Below are 21,405 nucleotides of genomic sequence, written 5' to 3'. Positions count from 1 at the left end.
ATTGCAACAATTTTTATTTCTATAATACTCAACATCACAATATTTAAAAATGTTTAAAAATTAATATTAACATCTGAAACAAATTATTTAACTTTGATTATTTTAAGAATCTCGGTTTCCATTACCAGGAATTAAGAATTCTTCGTCCGAAGTTAGTTCAATATTTAGGTGGTTTTATACTTTCCATCAAAAAGTAAAGTTAATTAATATATTATTATGCTTTTATTACTTTGCTCGAAAGTCTTGTTGAACACGTCAGGACTACACTAGTGAGAGTTTAAAAACATTTCAATGTTAAAAAAAAATTAAATTTTTAAATCTAGTCTAAAACGAGACTCGTATGAAAACTGTACAATGAATACAAGACAAAATCTTAAAATCCATCTATATACATGATGATATATTCTATTCCATGAGTTTTCTTTGGAGATCATTTATTTTTCCGATATTCTGATGACCCTGTCCAAGTTGTCTTTGTGGTGGTCCAGTTCGTCTGTCAGTGCGTTGGCGAGCGCTCGCGGTGTTATCTCCATACCCAAGTAGTCTTGTAGAAGTTTCTAAATCAAAAAGTGTTTATTACAAGTTAAGTATACTGCCTCATTCCGAATTATTAATAGTACCTAAAGAACCTTAGTGTAGATTTTTCTAAACCTCTAAGTATGGCAGATATAATTTTTATATTATTTAACCATTAGTCAAGAAAAAGTTTTTTAAAGTAAACTACAGACAATTTTTGGGTAAGTGGCTGCTGTAGATTTCGAAAAAAAAAATCATTTTGTAAAGAGAAGGGATTTTTTCCAGACGTCGGTACTGATTAAGAGTTGCCGATAAAGTAATATTACGGTAATGTGAAGTGGGTTCAAAGTTCCACAACAGTTTATTATGTACCCGTGGAGGCTTAGCGCCGCCGTGTCTCAGCACTCCGTGTCGGAACGCATGTCCGGCGTCGCTGCAGAGCGGGCGCGGAGAGAACTGCGTGCTCCAGGCGCCCCACGCCGCCGCGCGAGATATCAGGTACGAGTAGTACTTCGCCCCGTACCCCACCAGGTGGCTGAAGCGGTGCTGCCATGCCTGCGATGATACACATAATATTATACAGCGAAAATGGATGGATGTTAGAGTTTGTAGCCTAAAGTGCTGAACGGATCTGGATGAAATTCGGCATAGTTGTAGAGGATAGTCTAAAAGAACACATAAGGTTACTTTCTTTGGTTTTTATTAATACAATGCAGGTGGAGTCACAGATGGAAGTTAGTAACACATATTGTTTCTATTTTATACTTGTAAAAGGTATTGATAACAGCGCCCTCTTTCGATAACAAAGTGGATCATTTGAAACACCGCCATCTTTCGGCGACCTTCGTGAAATAATTAACTTAGAATAGCGACCTCTTTCGGCGACAAATATACATAAACTACTACAAATTAATTGCATTTTTTTTTAAATGCAAATAGCGCTACTTACCGTGTTCTCAACATAAGGCAGGCCGTAGTACTGTTTCTGCACTTGTTTGAGGACGTCCGTGGTGTCGCGCCCCAGCGCCGCCTCCGGCCCGTGGTACTGCTGGTCCAGTGCTGAATAGAACACCTGAAATATCACATTTATAGTGACTTATATGTTCCAATGTGACTTCATCCGCATGTCACTATAAAAACTTTATTTTATTGTTTAAAATAAATGTTTCAATGACAACAAAGGCCTTTATCATTGGCTAACAATACCAATCCTGCTTTTTATGCTGTTATTGGCTTGTAATGTTTGTCTCAAATTCTCGAAATCGTCAAAGCACACCAGTATTATAATAAATAAAAACCATCCTTTTTATTATTTTTGTAAATATATTAGTGTAAATGTGTATACCTGCAGCTGCATCTCGCTGGCTCCGAAGAGATGTTTGGAGGCGCAGAGTCTCTGCAGCATGTCCTCGGGCATCGGCTCCCGCGTCTGGAAGTGACGCGCGAAACGACGCACCACCTGCACACAACACACACAAATTATATATGAAAATAAATTAACATGATTTTAGCTCCAGATTGTGTCGATGTCGATCCAATCACATTGGACTGATTATTGACACATTTAGTGATGGGTAATTCTATAAATTATAACACGGCTAAACTCACGTGATAACATTCGGTGTAGGCACCGACAGTTTGACAGACCCCCCGCGCCCCCCGCCCTGTCGAAACGCGCGATGCGGGCGAGGGCACGCAGTGACCGTCGCGACGCGATAGCGAGTATAACCGATTAATCACTCACCCTGAAGGACCCCCAACGGGTTCGAAACTGTCGGTGCCTACACCGAATGTTATCGCGTGAGTTTAGCCGTGTTATAATTTATATAGTATAATGTCTCACGAAAGTTTTAATAACTTAATGGGTAACTCTATTAAAATTGAGCTGCAGATCACGGCTCATTTCTATCGGTGAAACGGCTTACAGCTGCATTTCTATGCAGGAACACGTTGAACTAAGCTGTGAGCCAAATCATTTTACGTGTAAAATTATAATTTACGTGAGTAACAAATCACTGGACAGATTAGAACTAAATCATTAGTTTGTCTTAGCTCAACATATCAAAATTATGTCTGCTTAGAGCTGATTTAACACGTTTCTAGTCTACAAGTGTTGGTTACCTGCGGAATTCAGCTGAGCTGCTGAGCTGCGGCTCAACAAGTGATTAGTGACGTGTCCAGGTTTCAGATATTGTTACCTGCGGCTCGGCGGCGAAGTGCTCCAGCAGCACGCTGGGCAGCTCGGCGAGGTCGGTGGCGCAGCGCGTGCCGGCCACGTGCTGGTGCGGCGCGCGGCCCAGCATGGAGTGCAGCGCGTGCCCCGCCTCGTGGAACAGGTTGTCGACGGCGCCCGCGCCCAGCAGCGCCGGCCCGCAGCGGTGCCCGCCGCTCAGCGACAACATTATCACCACTATCGGGTTCTGAACACACCAATACACTTTTCAAATATATACGAACACAATTTAATATTATAAATGCGAAAGTTTTGATATATATTTGTTAGAGTTTACTAAAGCACTGAACTCGATGAAATTTGGAACAAATGTAGAACTTAATCTGGAAGGACACATAGGCTTCCTGCTTACAAATTTCTTAAAATTCCGCATCGACGAAGTCGCAGACGAAAGCTAGTTTAATTGTGTCGTCGCTTTCCTATAGAATTAGCGCACTTATCCTATTCTTTGACATTGACAGATGTCATAGGGCAGGGACGTTATGCCAATGATTGAATGTTGCACCGCTACTCCGGAACGGAGCAGATATCTTAGCACTATGTGGTAGTAGCCCACCACTACCCATAGCCCCACTGACCCTCAAGGCGCACAGTTCTGCCGATTTCAGCTCCGTACCTAGTCAAGGTATCTGTTATTACAGTGGAGGTTACCTGGTAGGTGCCGTCGGGCAGCATCTTGCCGCCCTGTATGGTGAAGTGGCTGTCCTGGTGCGGCTTGCCGGGCCGCTCGTACAGGTCGCAGTACACGTGGCCCAGCAGCCCCTCCCGCGCGTGCTCCACCGCCAGCTTGTACACGTCGGGGGACCACGACTCGCCTGCACACCACAAACATTCTGGACATGCTAGCTTTCGCCCGACACCCACGTTAAATTAAAAAAAAAATAGCCTCTGTCTTCTTCTAGATTATATTCTACATCTATGCCAAATTTCCTTTAGATCCGTTAATTGTTCTAAAAATATGTAGTAAAAACCATCCATTCATACAAATTTTCGCATTTATGTTAGTAACATTGGTCCGAAGCGTATTTACATCCTTCATATCTTACTTCATACTAATCTTACTAACATAATCAATGCACAATGGATGGATGTTTGTTAGAGTTTGTACATAATATAGGCTGTTGCTGCGATTTAAGAAACATATATCCATCCATTCCATCCACAGAGTATTAAAAAAAATCTATATAACTGAGATTTAAATTTTGTAAAATAATGCTTAAATTTATGTGACCACAACGAGAGTCACAGTCAAATATTGAAACTACATTTAAATACGTAACAATAAATTCTATTATAATTTTGACATCTGTTAGATTGTAAACTACATGAAGAGTTTAAGATTTTCATTATCTACACAGACAGACCTAACCAAGTATTATTAAAAATTGTATGAATTACTCACCGGGCAACATTTCTTCCGGCTTCAAAGTAATCCCATACAATTCTTGACAGAGCATATTCAGACCTTCCATACAAGCTCCCAAAGAGAAATACGGACTGAAATCTGAGTTGGCAACATTTAGAAGTTGTGTTTTCGCCTTATGCGTGTAGTACGGCGTGTCCCAACACATCACACTATCTTGGTACGGAGTTTCCTGTTTTTTCATCTTCAACATTGTATCAAAGTCCATCTTAGCTCTGTCGTGCAAGTTATCTGAGAGTATGTCGAGGAATTCTCGAACATTCGACGAGTTTTCCATTACACTCGCTTTAATTGCTCTGGAAAAAATTTATTATAATGCTTATCTATACTTCTATACTAATATTATAAAGAGGAAAGATTTGTTTTTTTGTATATATTGAAACAATTCAAAAACTAGCCAGATTAAAAAAAAATCTTTCACCAATAAGGTTATGTTTTCAGTCAGTAACATAGGTTGTATTTTTTATTGTGTTTTTTAATTTATAAATTTACGTGGAAGAAGTCGTGAGCAACAGTTACTTTGACTTAATTTGGAGTTTAGGCGTAGTTTATTATTTAAGACGTATTTAAATGTTAATATACGGTAAAGGCTAGCCTAAACAGTCTACGTATATATTATGCAAAATTGTTTTTGTACTGTACTTTCATTTTGTATAAACCCATCAGAATATAATAAATACCTGTCAGCATAGCTGTGGAAGCCGCACAAGGTTGCCATCTCGTGGCGAGCGGCCAGCGCGGCGGCCAGCAGGCGGGCCTGCGCGGGCTCCGGCGCCAGGTACAGGCGGTAGGCCGCCTCGCGCGCCGCCGCCTCGCCGCACTCCGCGTACACCCCGCTCACTATCACGTGCTCGCCCTCGCTGCTGAAACTACACACACAGAAAAAACATTACTTCTACTCATTTAAAAGTACAGTCGCCAGCTAGTCATTACATACAGACACATCTAATGCCAGATGTAAACCAAGTTTTTCATTATGCAAGGCCATTAAAATCGTCAATTTATGGATAAGACATTCAAATAACAAACACAAGTCAATTTATCATATACTTTTAAAAGAAATAAAATATAATAATAACTTACAACTGCCTGACATTCTGCGGTACAGCAGATCTCGGTACACGTCGTGGTTTCGCAGCTCCGGCCATGAAGCGCTGCCCCGTCTGCAGTATAAGGTCATTGAGGGCCACCACTCGCTTGCGAGGCTCATCTTCCAGTTGTATGCCGCTCTGCTCAAAGTCAAATAGGAATAGCTCCGCTAAATGTTGGTCACCGGACGTCCCCCGTTTCACTGAATCACGTAACGCTTCGTATAAACCTTTATGTGTGTTTAATCTGGAAATAGTGTGTAAAAATTCAAATTATGTTCCTAATAATTGAGAAACAAATCATGTATATATGTAGAATATTATAAAACACTAACTATTGCTCGTGACTTTGTTCGCATGAAATTAAAATATATTAAAAAGTATAGCTTTTGTTACTGATAACATAGCTCTTTATTGGTGAAAGAATTTTTCAAAGCTGCTCAGTTTTTGAGTTATCTCAACACATAGATAAATACAAATCTTTCCTCTTAATAATATTAGTATATCAGTTTAGATCATTTCAACTTCAATTTAATTGTTTAAAAAGTTATTAAAATATTATTTTCTCTGGCAATATTTTCCTTATTTACTGTCAGATTGTAAGAATCACTCTCGAAGCGCAGTATATAATATTCAGTTCGTTATTGATTCAGTTTTTTTCAGTTGAAATCAAGGTTGTGTAAATTATAAATTAAACACTTACTTTTCCACAACACCACTGATACTTATACAAGCATCTTCAGCAGCACTTGCGAAATGCGGCTGCGGATGAGCAATCCTCACAAACTCCGCTAAATCTGCCACTTTACATAATGTATCGGATAGCTCATCAAATACTTCCACCATAGGTCTTGAGGGACCAGATATAGCTTCCTCTATCAATCTGTCCGTTGCTGCAATAGCCTGATCCCTTAATGTGTAGAAACCTTCGAAACTGGTCAGTTCCGGTTTGTTAAAAAGTCCCTGAAGATGCAAAGTAGTAGTTTTTATACATTTTTATTATAAGAGGAAAAAATTGTTAATACAAAGTTGTATGTAATGAATAAACTCAAATAGTGATTTGGGCTGATTAAAAAAACATTATTCATCTATTATACTTTATCAGCCTTCTAAATAAATCTTACTTCTTGCTAATATTATAAATGCGAAAGTTTAGATGGATGGATGGATGGATGGATGCATGGATGGATGGATGGATGGATGGATGGATGGATGGATGGATGGATGGATGGATGGATGGATAGATGGATGGATGGATGGATGTTTGTTAGCATTTGTAGCCTAAACGGCTGAACGGATCTCTATGAAATTTGGCATAGGTTTAGAGCATAGTCTGGAAGAACACATAGGCTACTTTTTATCCCGGGAATAGTTTTACTGTTTGTTTACTCGATCATTCTGCAACTGATTAACATAACTTATTGAAATTTGGCACAAATATAAAACAAAGTATGGAGTACACATGGGATAAGCTTCATCCCCGAGAAATGTCCGGTTCCCGAGGGATACGTAACTTTTTGTAATTTATATAGTTTGTATTTTTTCTAATACTACGCGGACGAAGTCGCGGGCAACAGCTTGTGTGGTATAAAGTTAAACTTAGGAATAAGTCGATAAATAAATATTAGTACAAATTTTATCAATTAGCTTCTATAAGTAAAATACAACTTACTGTTCTCTCCCTTAATGTGTCAAAGACAGGCCTAGAGTTGGGTCGTGTGTTGAAGGCAGTAGCCAATGGTGTCCAGGTGCTGACCCCTCGTGATACCCTACGTCTCCGGCCATGACGCAGCACTGATATTGGCCTAAACAACTTCATGGCAACATGTGTAAATCTAAAAGACAACAATCAATGGTTACCAAATGCTACAAACCATTTAACAATATCCTTTGATATGTTAGCCAGATACTTTGATTAGAATGAGTTTTAAATATAATGAAATAGAGATTTAAATATTTATAATTCCTTTCACTTTTCACATCAAGTAACAGCACTTTTATTCAAGTACCTTCTCTATGAAAATCAATATTATTTTTAATTATTTCATTAAGTTTAGATCATATATCTTAAAAGTGATATCGTCAATTGTTTAATCTAAATTCCTTGCTATAAAAAAAAAATCTGTAACTATATAAGAGCTTCAATCTAAATAAGGTTAAATTCAACTTACCTAGTTATATTGTCGATTCGCTTTATTCTGGGTAAAAGCGAAGGTTAGATCGGTCACAATAACAACGATTAAAGTTTTTTCATATAAATATTGTCTAAAGTTCCTGCTTTCGCTTTTCAGTGATTTTTTATGACAGATTGCAGGATTCTTTGATAAGATTGCGAGATATTTTTATCTCGCAAATGTCATCTTTGACTGATATTTTGTATCACTCTTTCTGTATCTTTGTAATTTTCAGTTCTGTAAGAGAATAAAATAAGTACCTTAAACTTGTTTATCTTATTATCTCATAAATAAAAATCTAAAAAAAGAGTATCTTTACTGAAAACTAGTTTCGTTTGCTGGCTGAGTTATTTTAAAACTTTTGGATATGTCACAATTTAAAAAGGTAAAAGTCAAAGCGAACTGTCAAGAACATGCCTAAATGTCAAAATAATTGCGACGGAAAAGGACGCAAATGTTTATAATTTAAATAATATTATAAAATGAAAGCTATGAATAATAAAATGTTGGATTACATTTTGTAGTAAATTGTAGAAAATTTTTAGTTTCGTTCCTATTCAATGAAATTACCGGGCACGTTTTATAACAATGGTTAGAATTGATAATTCAAGAGTTATGTTTCATTTGTGAGCAACAGTAATTATTTCTTTGGTTATCCAGTCCACCCCTCTGCCACCGCAACAACAACGTCGTTCCGCTGGAGAGAATAAAAAGTGCACACCACCATCCAATATACTTACGAGAAACGGTGCACGAAAAGCCAAAATACAAACAAGAGCTATGTCTGCAGGTGCAAAGGTAATAATTTTTGACAATCCTCAATACAAATGTACATATAATTTTAAATAATAAGATAAAAACAATGGTATGCGTAAATAGAAATATATTATTGTTTACATAAGATAACATTACTTTAAACAGTCGCATAGGTTTATCACATTTATCAGTATTATAAAGATAATTTAAACACAATAAAAGTGATTTTATATTCATATTGCAGCCATCTGCGGTAGTTGTTACTGCAAAAAGGAAGAATTTTAAGAAGAAACAAGTTATTGATTCACTGGTAAAGGACTTTTACCAAATTGTGAGTTTAAATTATTTTATTCTACATTATTTTAAAATTACAAACTTAGAAATATTGTTTAATTAATTTCATATTATACTTTCAAACTCAGTCTAATAATAAAAATGTGAAAGTTTAGTTTAAGTGGAGATAGATGGATGGATGGATCTTTGTTGGAGTTTGTAGCCTAAACGGCTGAACGGATTTCTATGAAATTTGGCATAGACATAGAGGATAGTCTTGAAGAACACATATGCTACTCAGTTTTACTTATTTCCATGCGGACGGAGTTGCGGGCTAAAGCTAGTTACTCATAAAACTACAAAATTTCATTGTAATTAATGATTTTGTTAAAACTTTATTTTTGATTGTTTTAATCATTAAACAGGCTATGGATTCCAAAGCGATAGTCAAAGGTCCAACAGGGCTTGTAACAGAGCCTCGTATGGCAGAGCACAGGTGTCTCTGGGACGACAATTATCCAGAATGTCCTGAAAGGTTGATTGGAGTTTTGGAAAGGTAAGTTTCTACCAAATTTAATTCTTAAATGTAAGGGTTTAGGCACTTCTGCATCATTTGAGTCGACCCATGATCATGGTGCATCCAACTGTGCCAAAATATCCGAAACTTGTTTTTATGCAATACGGTGGCAAAGCAGCAAGCGGCCACCTCAATCCGTTAATGTGGCGAAGCAACCGCTGCCTATAGACGTCATCAATTGCAGATTCATTGCCTACCTTAAATCAACAGAGGAGAAGACACACATAAAGAGGATATTTCTCCTTCCTATGTGTTTCCTCCACCAATAAATCCACTTTCTCATCCAATCCTTTCCATATAAGAAAAGGGTGAAACGGGAAAGTGACTAAAATTAGGCCTCCAACTAAAACAACCCGATCATAGTAACCCATATCCTACAAACAATATACTCTTTTTTTATTTAAATGTAACATATACAAAACAGATACTTAACAGAATCTTATTAAATTAAAATTGTTCCTTGCAGATGTCGTGAGTTGAATTTAATACAACAATGTAAGCAGTACCAACCAAGAGCGGCGACTAAAGAAGAATTGCTCACTCTACACTCACCTTCTGTCTATGATACTCTGAAGGCTACACATAAAAACGACAATATTGAATATTTGGAAGAAGTATCATCTAAATATGACGCGATTTATATACACCCTGTAAGTATTTACATATTTATTTACATTACATAAATAAAATCTTAATAATATAGATAAATGCTTTATGTGTTGGACTTGAAACATTTTATATACACATACTGTTTATGTATGGTAATTTCACCACCTTTTTTATAATATAAGGTGGCAAATGAGTAAGCGGCCACCTGAAACCACCGTAAAGGAAAGCGACTGCTGCCTATAAACATTGGCAATTGCAGATGCATTACCTACCTTTAGTGCATGGAGGCGGAGATGCACATAAAGAGGACATTTCTCCTTCCACTTTTCCTTCCCCTCCTTTCCACTTAAGAAAAGGGTGGAAAGTGAAAGGGACTAAAGTCAGGCCTGTTATTGTCCCTAGGAGGGTTGTCTATATGTCTATAATCTGTCCTATCTAAAATCATTCCCTTTTTCCATCCATCCTTCCTTCCATATCCCCTTACCTTTGTAGTCATCTATATTGAGTCTTAATATAATCTTAATGTTGTCATCATTTCCCATAATGTTCATATTCATATACCAGGATGTTAAATGGAGATATATTTGGTTTTAATAAAGAATTCTGTCCATTTTCCTGTTTGTAGTAAAGGCAGGTTTTTGAGAAATTATCATATGTTATCTTGGCACATATCTTCATAATATTATCAACATAATCTGTCAACATAACAATATTTAAGGGGAATTCCATGTATTGTTTTGAGTCTGGTATTTTTTAGTAACATAGTTATCAACAAAATATTTATCTAATCACTTTCGTTTGCTTATGTCAAAATATGATAATCAAATCAAGGTATTAAGCTATTATTTTAAGCTACATAACTGAAAACTTCGGCTTTTTCATTAAATAGGTCAGGACAAAAACAATAAAAACGAACAAATGGGATACCACTCAACCTTTTAATAATAACGAAGTAACGGCTAGTGCCAAGGCTCTTGAAGGAGCCCTCGAGCTTATTTACTCATAGACGAGGTTTAGGCTAAGCGCCATGTGCTCGGCCACCTCAAGCCCGGTGAATCTGTAAATGCCTCTTCAAGGCAAACAGTGACCATTCAGTCACAAAAAAAATCAACCTTTTAACTGACTTCTCAAAGTTCTCTTCTTTTATATTTGTGTTTTGATTACGCTGCGATTTATAATTCGATTTATGCGTTTTTTTTATGGGAAAAGTTTACATTTGGTCTCAATTTTCTCAAAATTGAAAACTAACCAGTAGTTTTTCCTAAAAAAAAGTGTACTACAAATTGTAAATTTTTGTCCTGAAGTCCATTTCTATTTCTTTTATTGAAGCAAAGATATGTAAACTTTTAGAGTACCCACGAGTTGGCTTTGCTCGCCGCGGGCTCTACCATCGACATGGTAGACCGCATTATAACCGGTGAGGTGCAAAACGGCGCGGCGCTGGTGCGGCCGCCCGGACACCACGCCATGCGCGCGGAGCCATGCGGATACTGCTTTTATAACAACGTCGCACTCGCAGCTAAACATGCCATTGATAATAGAGGACTTAGTAGGTAAGTGCCATACACGGACTGCAAGATACCTGAATATAGCTTCGCGTCTGGTAGGTAGCATTTTCTAGTGTTGATTACCCAATGATGACCTAAAGCTGTCTATACTGATAAACCTATCTTTTTGAGCCAATATTTTTTTTTATCTATCTATATATATAAATTAAAGGATCTGTATTTAATATTTAAAAAAAATCAAATTTCGTAATGTATTTGCGTTGCTGGAAACGAAAACCAACTTCTAAAATTTTGTTCCGGGCAAGGGCGAATCCAAGGGGAGGATCACGAGGGTCATGAACCCCCCACCCCCAAACTGGTTGGTCAAGAACTTGACAAACTTGACCACGACTATGTAACCCCCCCCCCCTGGCGCCAAAGCAGGATCCGCCCTTGGTTCCGGATAATATCTCCGTAATGGCTGGATCAATTTTCATGAGACTGCAAGAATATAACTCATGCACGATGTAGTGGGTGACGGCTAGTTTGAATAAAAGAAAAGTAACGTATTTCTAATGTTTTTTTTTTCAGGATTTTGATAGTAGATTGGGATGTACATCACGGACAAGCCACTCAACAGATGTTCTATGAGGACGATAGGTACGACATGATTATAATTTTCTATGCTAATAAGACTTAAATTTTATGTCAGTTCTTACTGAATTCTTTTTCCTAGGGTTGTATACTTCTCGATCCATCGCTACGAGCATGGGAAATTCTGGCCTAATTTACGTCAATCTGACTTCAATTATATCGGAGAAGGTCGCGGCAAAGGTTTTAATTTCAACGTCCCTCTCAATACTACCGGTATGGGAGACGCGGACTACCTCGCGATATGGCATCAGCTGTTGTTGCCTATGGCTTTGGAGGTTAGTTGTCGTAGATTTTTTTCTATTTAAGTTAAGTTATTTGTAGTATTTAAATCTCTATATGGGAATTGTGTAGTACAAATGTGAAAGAAAATAAGACGGATGTGCGAAAGAGAAAAAAACATACAAACGAATTATATGATTGTTAACTGATTTGTTGCCGTCTAACGATCGTTTGTTTAATCTTAAGAGCAGGACCCTTACATACAGGCTGCATCTAGTGCGAGGCTACTGATCCCAACATATAAAAAATTCTATAAAAAAAATTGATAATCTCCTTTTGAGAATTCAGTTAAAAAGAGAAAACAATGTGTCTAGTTTAAAACTCATATTTAACACAATTGTACCAATACCTCAATTAAAAAGTATATTTTAGTAATCATTTGCAGCAGAATTATTAATGATGCTAAATATTTTGGGTAGGAAGGGCAAAGGACTAAAATTAGCCCTTAGACTAGATTGCAGGTGGAATTTCTCGCACTTCACTCCTCTCTTCTGTGTAGTCGTGGTATTGCGTGGAGCTAGCCGGCCCTAGCGCAAATAATTTAAAGCGGGTTACTGTTAGAAAATTGATATATTTTCTTAGTTTCGATACTAGATGGGGCATCTGCCCGTGGCGACTTCCATAATCCCCAATGTAATATAAGGTATATTAACATAGTATATGTATTTTTCTAACAACGGCAGTACCAACCGGAGCTGATCATAATATCTGCGGGCTACGACGCTGCCATCGGATGTCCTGAGGTACTTCTTCTTTCTATATCTCTTTCAGTACCAGCCACAACTAGTTCTTGTGTCTGCGGGATTCGACTCCGCGTTGGGTGATGAAAAAGTAAGTCTATTTAAATAAGTTTATAATACAAATCTTAATTAATATTTATTTAATGTTCTTTAGACATTGCCCTATTTGTACCAATTTTTTTATTTTATTCCCCACTAATTAGCCATTGTCATGGTTTTTGAACATAAATATTTCTAAAATAATTTAAGATTTAAATTGGTTTTGTTAAAATTATTACAAACAAATATAAAACATACTTATATCCTATTTAACGCGAAAAGTATCCTCTATAAGGCGAATATTCCAAATAATTCTCTATAACGCAATTTATGGCTTTAGGGGGATTATAACGCGAACCCATCAAGAGCGTTATAGGAAGTTTTTCTGGAAATCAATTATATTTGAGTATGGATGCACAGTAAAAATATAATAATGTAGGGTGAGATGCAAGTGACGCCGGCGTGCTACGCTAGTTTGGTGCACCTGCTGATGTGCGTGTGCCCCGCGCTGTGCGTGGTGCTGGAGGGCGGGTACTGCCGCAGCTCGCTGGCGGAGGGCGCGGCGCTGACGCTGCGCTCGCTGCTGGGGCACCCGCCGCCCATGCTCACTGCCACGGGGGAGCCTAGCGACTCGTCAGTATATTACATAATTGGTTATTGTTAAAATCAGCAATTCTGACTGATTCTTGAACCCTAGGTCACAATCTTACTAATATTATAAATGCGAAAGTTTAGATGGATGGATGGATGGATGTTTGTTAGAGTTTGTAGCCTAAACGGCTGAACGGATTTCGATGAAATTTGGTATGGATGTAGAGGATAGTCTGGAAGAACACATAGGCTACTCACTTTTGTTTTTTTTTTAATTCCACGCGGAAAACTAGTACGATATAATTGTTCAAATGCAATGCTACAAATTGCATTGTATTTGAAATTTGTAAGAATGGGCACCGCCAACTGATGACCTGATGACCGAAGGGGGGGGGGGGGTAGTGAAAATACTTTATTTCAAAGAGAATGCTTGTACATTTTTAATATACCCTTACAAGTTGTTTTAAATTGTTTATGTGAGTCTCTATGGATTGTAGACACATTGTTTTAAATGAATTTGTATATTTATTTTACGATTTTTGTCTCTATAAGGGAAAGCTGTCAAAATATCTTACCTCCACCCCCTCCTGCCATAACTGGTTTTATCTCTAGTCGAGCGAAATCCTCGAAATTCCAAAGATATTTTTAAAAACCCCTGTTTTTGTTTGAGTTTTTTCTTTGAATTAACACTTTACAAACATACAGGTGTCTATTTATAATAAGAGATTTTTTTAAATATTTTTCAGGATTCGCGAATCGATATTAAACTGCATCTACGTACAGAAGCCATATTGGCGTTGTTTCAAGTACCAGTCTACATATAGTGTAGGCAAGGTTCTGAATGTCGACGACGAACTGAAAGAGAAGCATATAGTTGTCCATAAGTGGGAGGGAGACGAAACGAGACCTGACAAGTTCGCTACAAGAGACTGCTATCCCAAACAGGATGAAAAAACAATAAGGAAAAATGAAGATAGATTAAATCATTTGAGAATAGGTAAGAGAGTTTAAATGAAAATTATTTAAAACTGTCTTGTATTGCAAATATAATAGCTGTTTCCATGCGGCTTCATCCTCGTGAAATTAAAAACGGTATTTTATTGTTTACATCTGTCAAATTCTCAATTGCAAATGTGAAAATACGAATTACCTTACTATGGCAATCTTGCTTCCTTGATGTTGGTAGCAACTTATGGTCTCTTTCCCACATTAGTGATTTTATCCAAAATATTTACCCAGTAAGTTTATAGGCGTAAAAATATATATCCTAAAGCGTGACGTAAGAGTAGGGCTTTTTATTAAAAAGATAATTATTCAAAAATATGCTGTGATTGCTGACATCTTAGGCAACAAAGAAGTGTGTGTTTACGCTTTATTATAATAGTATAGATTATCTATACAAAGATTTGTATTTTTGTATGTATTTAAATAACTTAAAAAACTATTGGACCGATTAAAATTCTTGCACCATTAAAAACTATGTTATCACTAACATAGGCTATATTTTTACTATTTTATTAATTTCACGCAGGCAAAGTCGTGAGCAACAGCTAGTATGTATATTTTTTATTACAGTAACGGATCTGTCCTTACCTCAGCATGCTGTGTGTTACATTTACGATGAAGCTATGCTCAAACATAAAAATATCTGCGAACCGTAAGTACTGTGTATTTAGTTACATTTTTTTTTATTGAATAATCTGAACACACAGTCAAATATACAAATCGTTGTATAGCTATAGCAAACTTTTTAAAATATCATCTAAAACTTTTCTTTTCGCGCCATTAAAATTATAGCATCAACAGATTATCGAAAAAATTGATATCGGTATTTAGTTATTGTATTAATATTTCATATACATGTATTATATCTTATACTAGCTTTTGCCCGCGACTCCGTCTGGGTAAAATTTAAAATAAATAAAAAACAATTAAAAAATGAACCCATTATCATCACCAGCTAGCTATATGTCCCCACCGAAGGGCGCGGAGCCATGTTACGGATAAATTACCTTTCTAACGGTAAATGATTTTTTTTTAAATCGGCTCAGTAGTTTTAAAATCTATTCATTACAATTAAATAAAGTTTTCCTCTCTATAATATTAGTATAGATAATACAATTTCCTTAACAGAGACCACGTGGAGTGTCCGGAACGTATAATGCGTATCCACGAGCGACACCGCGACTTCGGTCTGCTGGAGCGCCTGCACGCTCTGAGCGCGCGCACCGCCACGGACCAGGAGATACTGGCCGTGCATACACAGAAGCATCTCGATAGGTAACAACCAGTTTACGTTGACCCACCAACAAATTTACGAAACACGAATATTAAAACTACATTTTAGTTTATTAACTGTTGCCCGCGACTTTCTGTGCAGTATTAAAAAAACAAAAAAAAATGTCTTTCGGGATATATATATATCCCAAGTGTTACTCTAGATTTTGTTTTATCTGTGCCAAAATTCAATAAGATATGTTGAACCACAGAATTATCTAGTGAACATGAAAAATTAAAATTAATGTGTCCCGCAGGAATCGTAACTATTTCCAGGATCAAATCCTATGTGTTCTTCCAGACTATCCTCTACATCTATGCCAAATTTCATCAAAATCCGTTAAGCAGTTTAGACCACAAACTAACAAGCTACCATTAAATTTTTCGCGTTTATAATATTAGTAATATAGTGAATATAGACGCGTGGATCATCTATTTTTAGCATAAAGTAACAAAGTTGCTTTTTTAAGGTTAAAAGAACTGGCGACCACCAAACTGCGTCATCTAAATAACCAGAAAGATGATTACAATTCCCTGTACTTCCACCCTGATACACTGGAGAGTGCAGCTGTCGCCGCCGGCTGCGTACTACAGGTTACCTCAATATATAAAAATCTACACAACAAAAACAAAGAAAACCAGTGTACATTCATCCTAATTTGAACTTTATAAATATAAAACAAAATAACTAAAGTTGCAGACGCGACAAAATACGTAATGCATTTTAATTTAAATCTTATATTCCATGTATTCTAATTTGAATTTTATTCCCTTATATAGTAGACGCAGTATTGACTGACATTCTTGTATGTGTTCGGTCTATTCCAATTTTAATCTTATATATAAAGGCAGAAGTCGCAGTATTGAAAAGCATTACATGCTCGTACCTACTCAATGCAATCTAATTTGAGTCTTATTTCAATACACAGTAGACACAATGTTGATCAACATCAGAATTCCTTTGAGATTTATCCTAACTTGAACTTTATTCCCATATACAGACGACGCAGAATTGACTAACATTGTATACTAGCTATTATATGCATTCTAATTTGAGCCTTGAACCTAAGTTCCTTAGGCAGAAGGCCCAAATTTGTCTAACATTCCTGGTGAATAGGTATTCTTTGCAATCTAATTTGAGCCTTATCCCAATAGACAGTAGACGCAGTATTGTCTAAAGTGGCGAGTGCGGGTGTGTGCGTGGTGCGTCCGCCCGGACACCACGCGGAGGCGGATATGCCGAGCGGGTTCTGTTTGCTGAACAACGCGGCGATGGCGGCCACGTACGCGGTACAAGCGCATGGCGTCAAACGTCTGCTTATCCTGGACTGGGATGTGCATCACGGCAACGGCACTCAGAATATCACTTATGATGATAATAGAGTAAGTATTCACACTCAGATTAGTAAGGAAGACCCCTAATTCATTTAGGGCCAGTCCCACTACTGACTGATAGAGGCTCAGATAGCTTTAAAAAGATCAGATAAGTTAATAAAAACCGATATTTCTATTTTACATGTTGGATTTTTATCAGACAATTAAAATTTGGTGGGACAGGCCCTTATTATAAATGACGATGGGTGCTATATTACTAGTAATTGGATAAAATTGGTTTATACAATTTTATAAAAGTTAATTTAAGATTATTTTTTTATGAATGTAGGGTTGGGGCGGTAAAACAAACAGCCGTCTTCGTTTAAAGCTTTATTTTTCACCCTTCCCTACTTTACAAGATAAAAATTTTTCACTATGTTTTTTCCGTCTTATTACACGTCTTTCTTGCACTCTTTCCTGCATTCACTCTGTCTTTCATACGTCAGTCAAAATCAAGCATTCACTCTTACATCTTCGTTCGGAAACTCGCACTCACACATCCCACATGTATATGTCAATTTGACAGTACTCTATATTTATGGTTAGCGTAAGATTCAAAATTATCATCTGAAATTCTGCGTTGTTTTAATCTGCACCTTTTGTTTATAGATTTCAGCATTTTCGTGTTTTTTTTAATTTAAATTTAGTGAATTTTTAAATGCTACAGATACTATACATGTCGATACATCGGTACGACAACGCTGCGTTCTTCCCGCACTCGAAGGACGCGGACTACAAGGCGGTGGGGGAGGGCGCGGGGGAGGGGTACAATGTCAACATACCCTGGAATAAGGTAATAAGGGAATAAATAATAAAGTTTTATGTACTTTTAGACCAATTAACCTGTTATATGTATATGTTATATGTATGTATATTCCATGTGTGAGCGATTTATCATACTGAGGAAATACTAAAAAATACAAAATACTATAAATTTAGTATAGATATATAGGCCTTTGTTTTTTTTTTTAATATGACGCGGACGGAGCCGCGGGCAAAAGTTCTAAAATATTTTTAATGTAAAATTTGTACCTCCCACATTCAATTTTCACAACATGCATGAGACTGACAGTATAAAGTTTTTACTTTATTGTATTTTAGCGTGGTATGGGTAACTTGGAGTACATGGCGGCGTTCACGCAAGTTGTTCTGCCCATAGCTTACGAATACAACCCGGAGTTGGTCATAGTTTCAGCAGGTTTTGATGCTTGTATCAACGATCCTTTAGGCGGTGAGTATTACTACTAAACTTTTATTTTTAAATTTATATAAAAATACTCTAATTTTTGGTACAATTCTTAAGTAAACTTAAAAAAAAACTGCCTTAAATTGTATCATAATAAACTCCTAAAAAACTCCTTTCACATTCAATGTAAACTAATGATCGCTCACAGTGTCCAGTTAAGGACTCTGAGTGTGTCACTATTTAGAAAATCTTTATCCCACCAACAGGTTGTAAAGTTTTACCAGAATGCTATGGACGTATGACTCAAATGCTAAAAGGGTTAGCTGGAGGCAAAATTATCCTCTGCTTAGAAGGCGGTTATAACATATCAAGCACTTCATATGCTATGACAATGTGCACCAAAGCGTTACTCGGAGACCCCATAGAGTTAAACTACAACCCAGAAGAAGAAATCCACTGGTCCGCTGTAGAAACTATAAATAACGTCATCAAAACACAAAAGAAATACTGGAAGAGTCTAAAATTCCAGTTAGCGTTACCAATAAAGAATATTCTAGATAAACCAGCACCTTCTAGAGGGTTAATAATCAGTAGCCCTGTTCCACAAAAGCCAGTGTCAGCGAAAGTCACTTCTAAAGCATCTAACGGTCTACAAGGATTGACAAGTGATATGATGAATTTGAACATAAATAAATGTACAGATGGTATACATTGTGGTACTGATGATGAAGATGACAGCAAAATAAATAAAGATGCGGGTTGTTCGAAATCTTCTGGTGAGGGTAGTTCAAGTGACAAAGATAAAGGTAACAAAGAGGAAGAGAAACAAACTTTAGTGGATTATCTTTCTGAGAATATGCAGGCTTTAGTGGATGGGGAGATGTTTGCGGTGGTGCCGGCGCCGTGGTGCCCACACTTGGACACTCTGTTCGCTATACCTGAGTCTGTAAAGTTTGAACAAGGTGTCAAATGTGTGGACTGCGATGAGAAGAATGAAAATTGGGTCTGTCTGCACTGTTATGTTGTGAGTATAAACTTTCTTTTTTTTTTCATTTTCCGGTAACATAACATTGATATAATGCCATGCTTCAAGTTTTTTCTTTTAAATAATTTTTTTGACATATTTCTTCAACTAAGAAAATAATCAAAACTCTTGTATGCAGCGAAAATTGTTTAGATATTGTAATTTTAATAAATTATTTTATAAATTTTAATAAAAATATATTTACTATTGATAAGATAACATAAAAAACTGAAACTATATTAAAATATTTAACAAATTTGTAAAATGATTAGGCCATGCTTAAACACCAAATTCCGTTAAAATGAGGTTATCACATCGTAAGCACTACTTGAAAGCCAGTGATAACCGAGTCTAATTTTAATAACTTCTTCCATAGACTGCATGCGGGCGCAGTATAAACGGCCACATGCAAGCGCACTACAAAGCAACACAACACCCGCTGGTCCTCTCACTACTTGACCTGTCCGTATGGTGCAACGTGTGCGACTCTTACGTCGACAACCAACTGCTATACGACGCTAAGAATAACGCACATAAATGCAAATTCGGCGAAGATATGCCATGGTGTTACAAAACTGATATACATCTGGCATAATGTATTTTGTTGGGCTGTCGTAGTCCCTAAATACAAGGGGCGCCCGGGCGCCTGTCAGAAGCCTGCGGGCGCCGGACTCTTACGAACACCAATCAATGGGCGCCAAACTGATTACATACGCCCGGGCGCCCTGTGTGATTAGTACCATCCTGGTATTTTGAATATTATGTATTATGTTAAAATCCATCTATGGAATTTGAATATTTAGTATCATAGCTATATATTTATATGTATTAAAATAATAATTTTAATTAAAAGACATTACGTTATTAAACTATATAACTGCATTTATAATTCTTAACATATGTTTTAGAAATTGTATCCTATTGTGACTTACTTGTGTATGTTTTTTTTTTCATAAATAATGTTACAACCGCACAAAAAACTGGCCTAATTAAGACATAATTAATTAATGACATTAATAAAAATTATATCTTTAAAAATTCCGATTGACTTTATACATCAATTAAAAAAAATATATTACTTCATGTAATATACATTACACATAATTCAATATGACATCCCTACATTTAGGTGAATTAGGTAAAAAAAAATAGTGTTTAGTGTGATTACTAAAAAATATACCAAATAATTGTTTTTATAAAAAATGGACAAAAGGCAACAAAAATAAAAAAAGTTACAGCTTAGTATTAAAATCAAATATGCATTTTTTCAATGATAAAAACTCAAAAAACTTTGCTTGTCTGGCTCTTAACTATTTTTATGTATTGGCAATATAGAATTAAAACCTGCCATAGTGGCATCTTTATTTTTATTGTATTTCTACGATACAAAGCAAATGATGCCACCCTTTATATTATTTTGTATTTATTTTAATGAATTATAATTCTAATTTATATTTATTTTTGATTCTTAGACTTAAGACGCATAAAATTATATGGGCCAGTATTTTTAATTGCATTTTTTTAACAAAGTAATTAAATTTTATTTGTAATAGATTAGTGATCGTTTTATTTTCGCACAAATTAAATAAGATGGTTTGGACTCATTTATGTCGTATTTTCAAATTTCAATGCATTCTGTAAACATCATCTAGTCTTATGGTATATGATCTTCCACTGTCTCTTTGGGATCTGTTGAAGTCTAAAACACAATAATTGTGAACTTTGTACCCTTTGGTGATTATCTGAAGTTATAAATTTTTTAACCAGCCTTAATTATTGAATCATCAGCTAAATAACTGTAACTACTAGATTTTTTCTGAAATTAATGTAACAAATAATAAAGGCATATCATCAAACAGTGTTTGGGTTATTTTTCCCTATAATTGTAGATGAAACGATGGGGACATAAACCAGAAAGTGTTAAGATTGAATGTGGATGGCTACAAAGGTAGAGGAAGACCGAAGAAAGTATGGATGGATTGCGTGAAAGAGGATATGCTTAAGAATGGAGTGGATTCAGATATGACGGCTGATAGAGATGTATGGAATAGCAGCACATACTGTGCCGACCCTCCGTAAGGAATAAGGGCTAGTGGATGATGATG

At 36.3% G+C, this 21,405-nt stretch overlaps 2 protein-coding genes across 3 annotated transcripts; one reads left to right on the top strand and one right to left on the bottom strand.

Moving 5' to 3' along the window:
* Positions 1-33: 33 nt before the first annotated feature.
* LOC106099348 (mitochondrial intermediate peptidase) lies at positions 34-7,094 on the bottom strand. The gene is made up of 11 exons (XM_013277873.1): positions 6,933-7,094; positions 5,964-6,223; positions 5,256-5,507; positions 4,853-5,041; positions 4,152-4,468; positions 3,401-3,564; positions 2,715-2,936; positions 1,862-1,975; positions 1,466-1,588; positions 889-1,071; positions 34-557 (listed from the first exon to the last, which is right to left on the bottom strand). Exons 1-11 carry the CDS (start codon positions 7,077-7,079, stop codon positions 435-437), a joined length of 2,094 nt encoding a protein of 697 aa, XP_013133327.1. The 5' UTR covers positions 7,080-7,094; the 3' UTR covers positions 34-434.
* Positions 7,095-7,866: 772 nt separating this feature from the next.
* LOC106099304 (histone deacetylase 6) lies at positions 7,867-19,896 on the top strand. 2 transcript variants are annotated; one of them, XM_013277816.1, is made up of 19 exons: positions 7,867-8,025; positions 8,095-8,232; positions 8,435-8,521; positions 8,889-9,019; positions 9,507-9,690; positions 11,000-11,202; positions 11,728-11,796; positions 11,873-12,065; positions 12,841-12,900; positions 13,288-13,481; positions 14,186-14,436; positions 15,015-15,096; positions 15,573-15,719; positions 16,187-16,310; positions 16,872-17,099; positions 17,758-17,883; positions 18,192-18,321; positions 18,543-19,300; positions 19,677-19,896. In XM_013277816.1, exons 1-19 carry the CDS (start codon positions 8,023-8,025, stop codon positions 19,893-19,895), a joined length of 3,327 nt encoding a protein of 1,108 aa, XP_013133270.1. In that variant the 5' UTR covers positions 7,867-8,022; the 3' UTR covers position 19,896. The 2 variants fall into 2 exon arrangements, with proteins under 2 accessions (XP_013133270.1, XP_013133269.1); XM_013277815.1 differs by lacking the exon at positions 12,841-12,900 and adding an exon at positions 12,753-12,812.
* The last annotated feature ends 1,509 nt before the right edge of the window (positions 19,897-21,405 follow it).

This window comes from Papilio polytes, unplaced genomic scaffold, assembly GCF_000836215.1.
Source record: "Papilio polytes unplaced genomic scaffold, Ppol_1.0 DF824135.1, whole genome shotgun sequence".
NCBI classification, from domain to species: Eukaryota; Metazoa; Arthropoda; class Insecta; order Lepidoptera; family Papilionidae; genus Papilio; species Papilio polytes.
The sequence above is the reverse complement of the archived record's forward strand: the minus strand, read 5'-3'. Positions and strand labels throughout refer to the sequence as shown.

What these genes read in the sequence shown, in the direction of transcription:
- LOC106099348 (XM_013277873.1), bottom strand. Translation starts at nt 7,079, where the DNA reads ATGAAGTTGTTTAGGCCAATATCAGTGCTGCGTCATGGCCGGAGACGT. An exon ending in CCAGCGAGATGCAGCTGCAG is followed by an intron (nt 1,589 to 1,861) that starts GTATACACATTT and finishes GTGATATTTCAG; the next exon opens with GTGTTCTATTCAGCACTGGA. An exon ending in GCGGCGCTAAGCCTCCACGG is followed by an intron (nt 558 to 888) that starts GTACATAATAAA and finishes TTTTTGATTTAG; the next exon opens with AAACTTCTACAAGACTACTT.
- LOC106099304 (XM_013277816.1), top strand. An exon ending in TAAAGGACTTTTACCAAATT is followed by an intron (nt 8,522 to 8,888) that starts GTGAGTTTAAAT and finishes ATCATTAAACAG; the next exon opens with GCTATGGATTCCAAAGCGAT. An exon ending in TCTGTCTGCACTGTTATGTT is followed by an intron (nt 19,301 to 19,676) that starts GTGAGTATAAAC and finishes CTTCTTCCATAG; the next exon opens with ACTGCATGCGGGCGCAGTAT.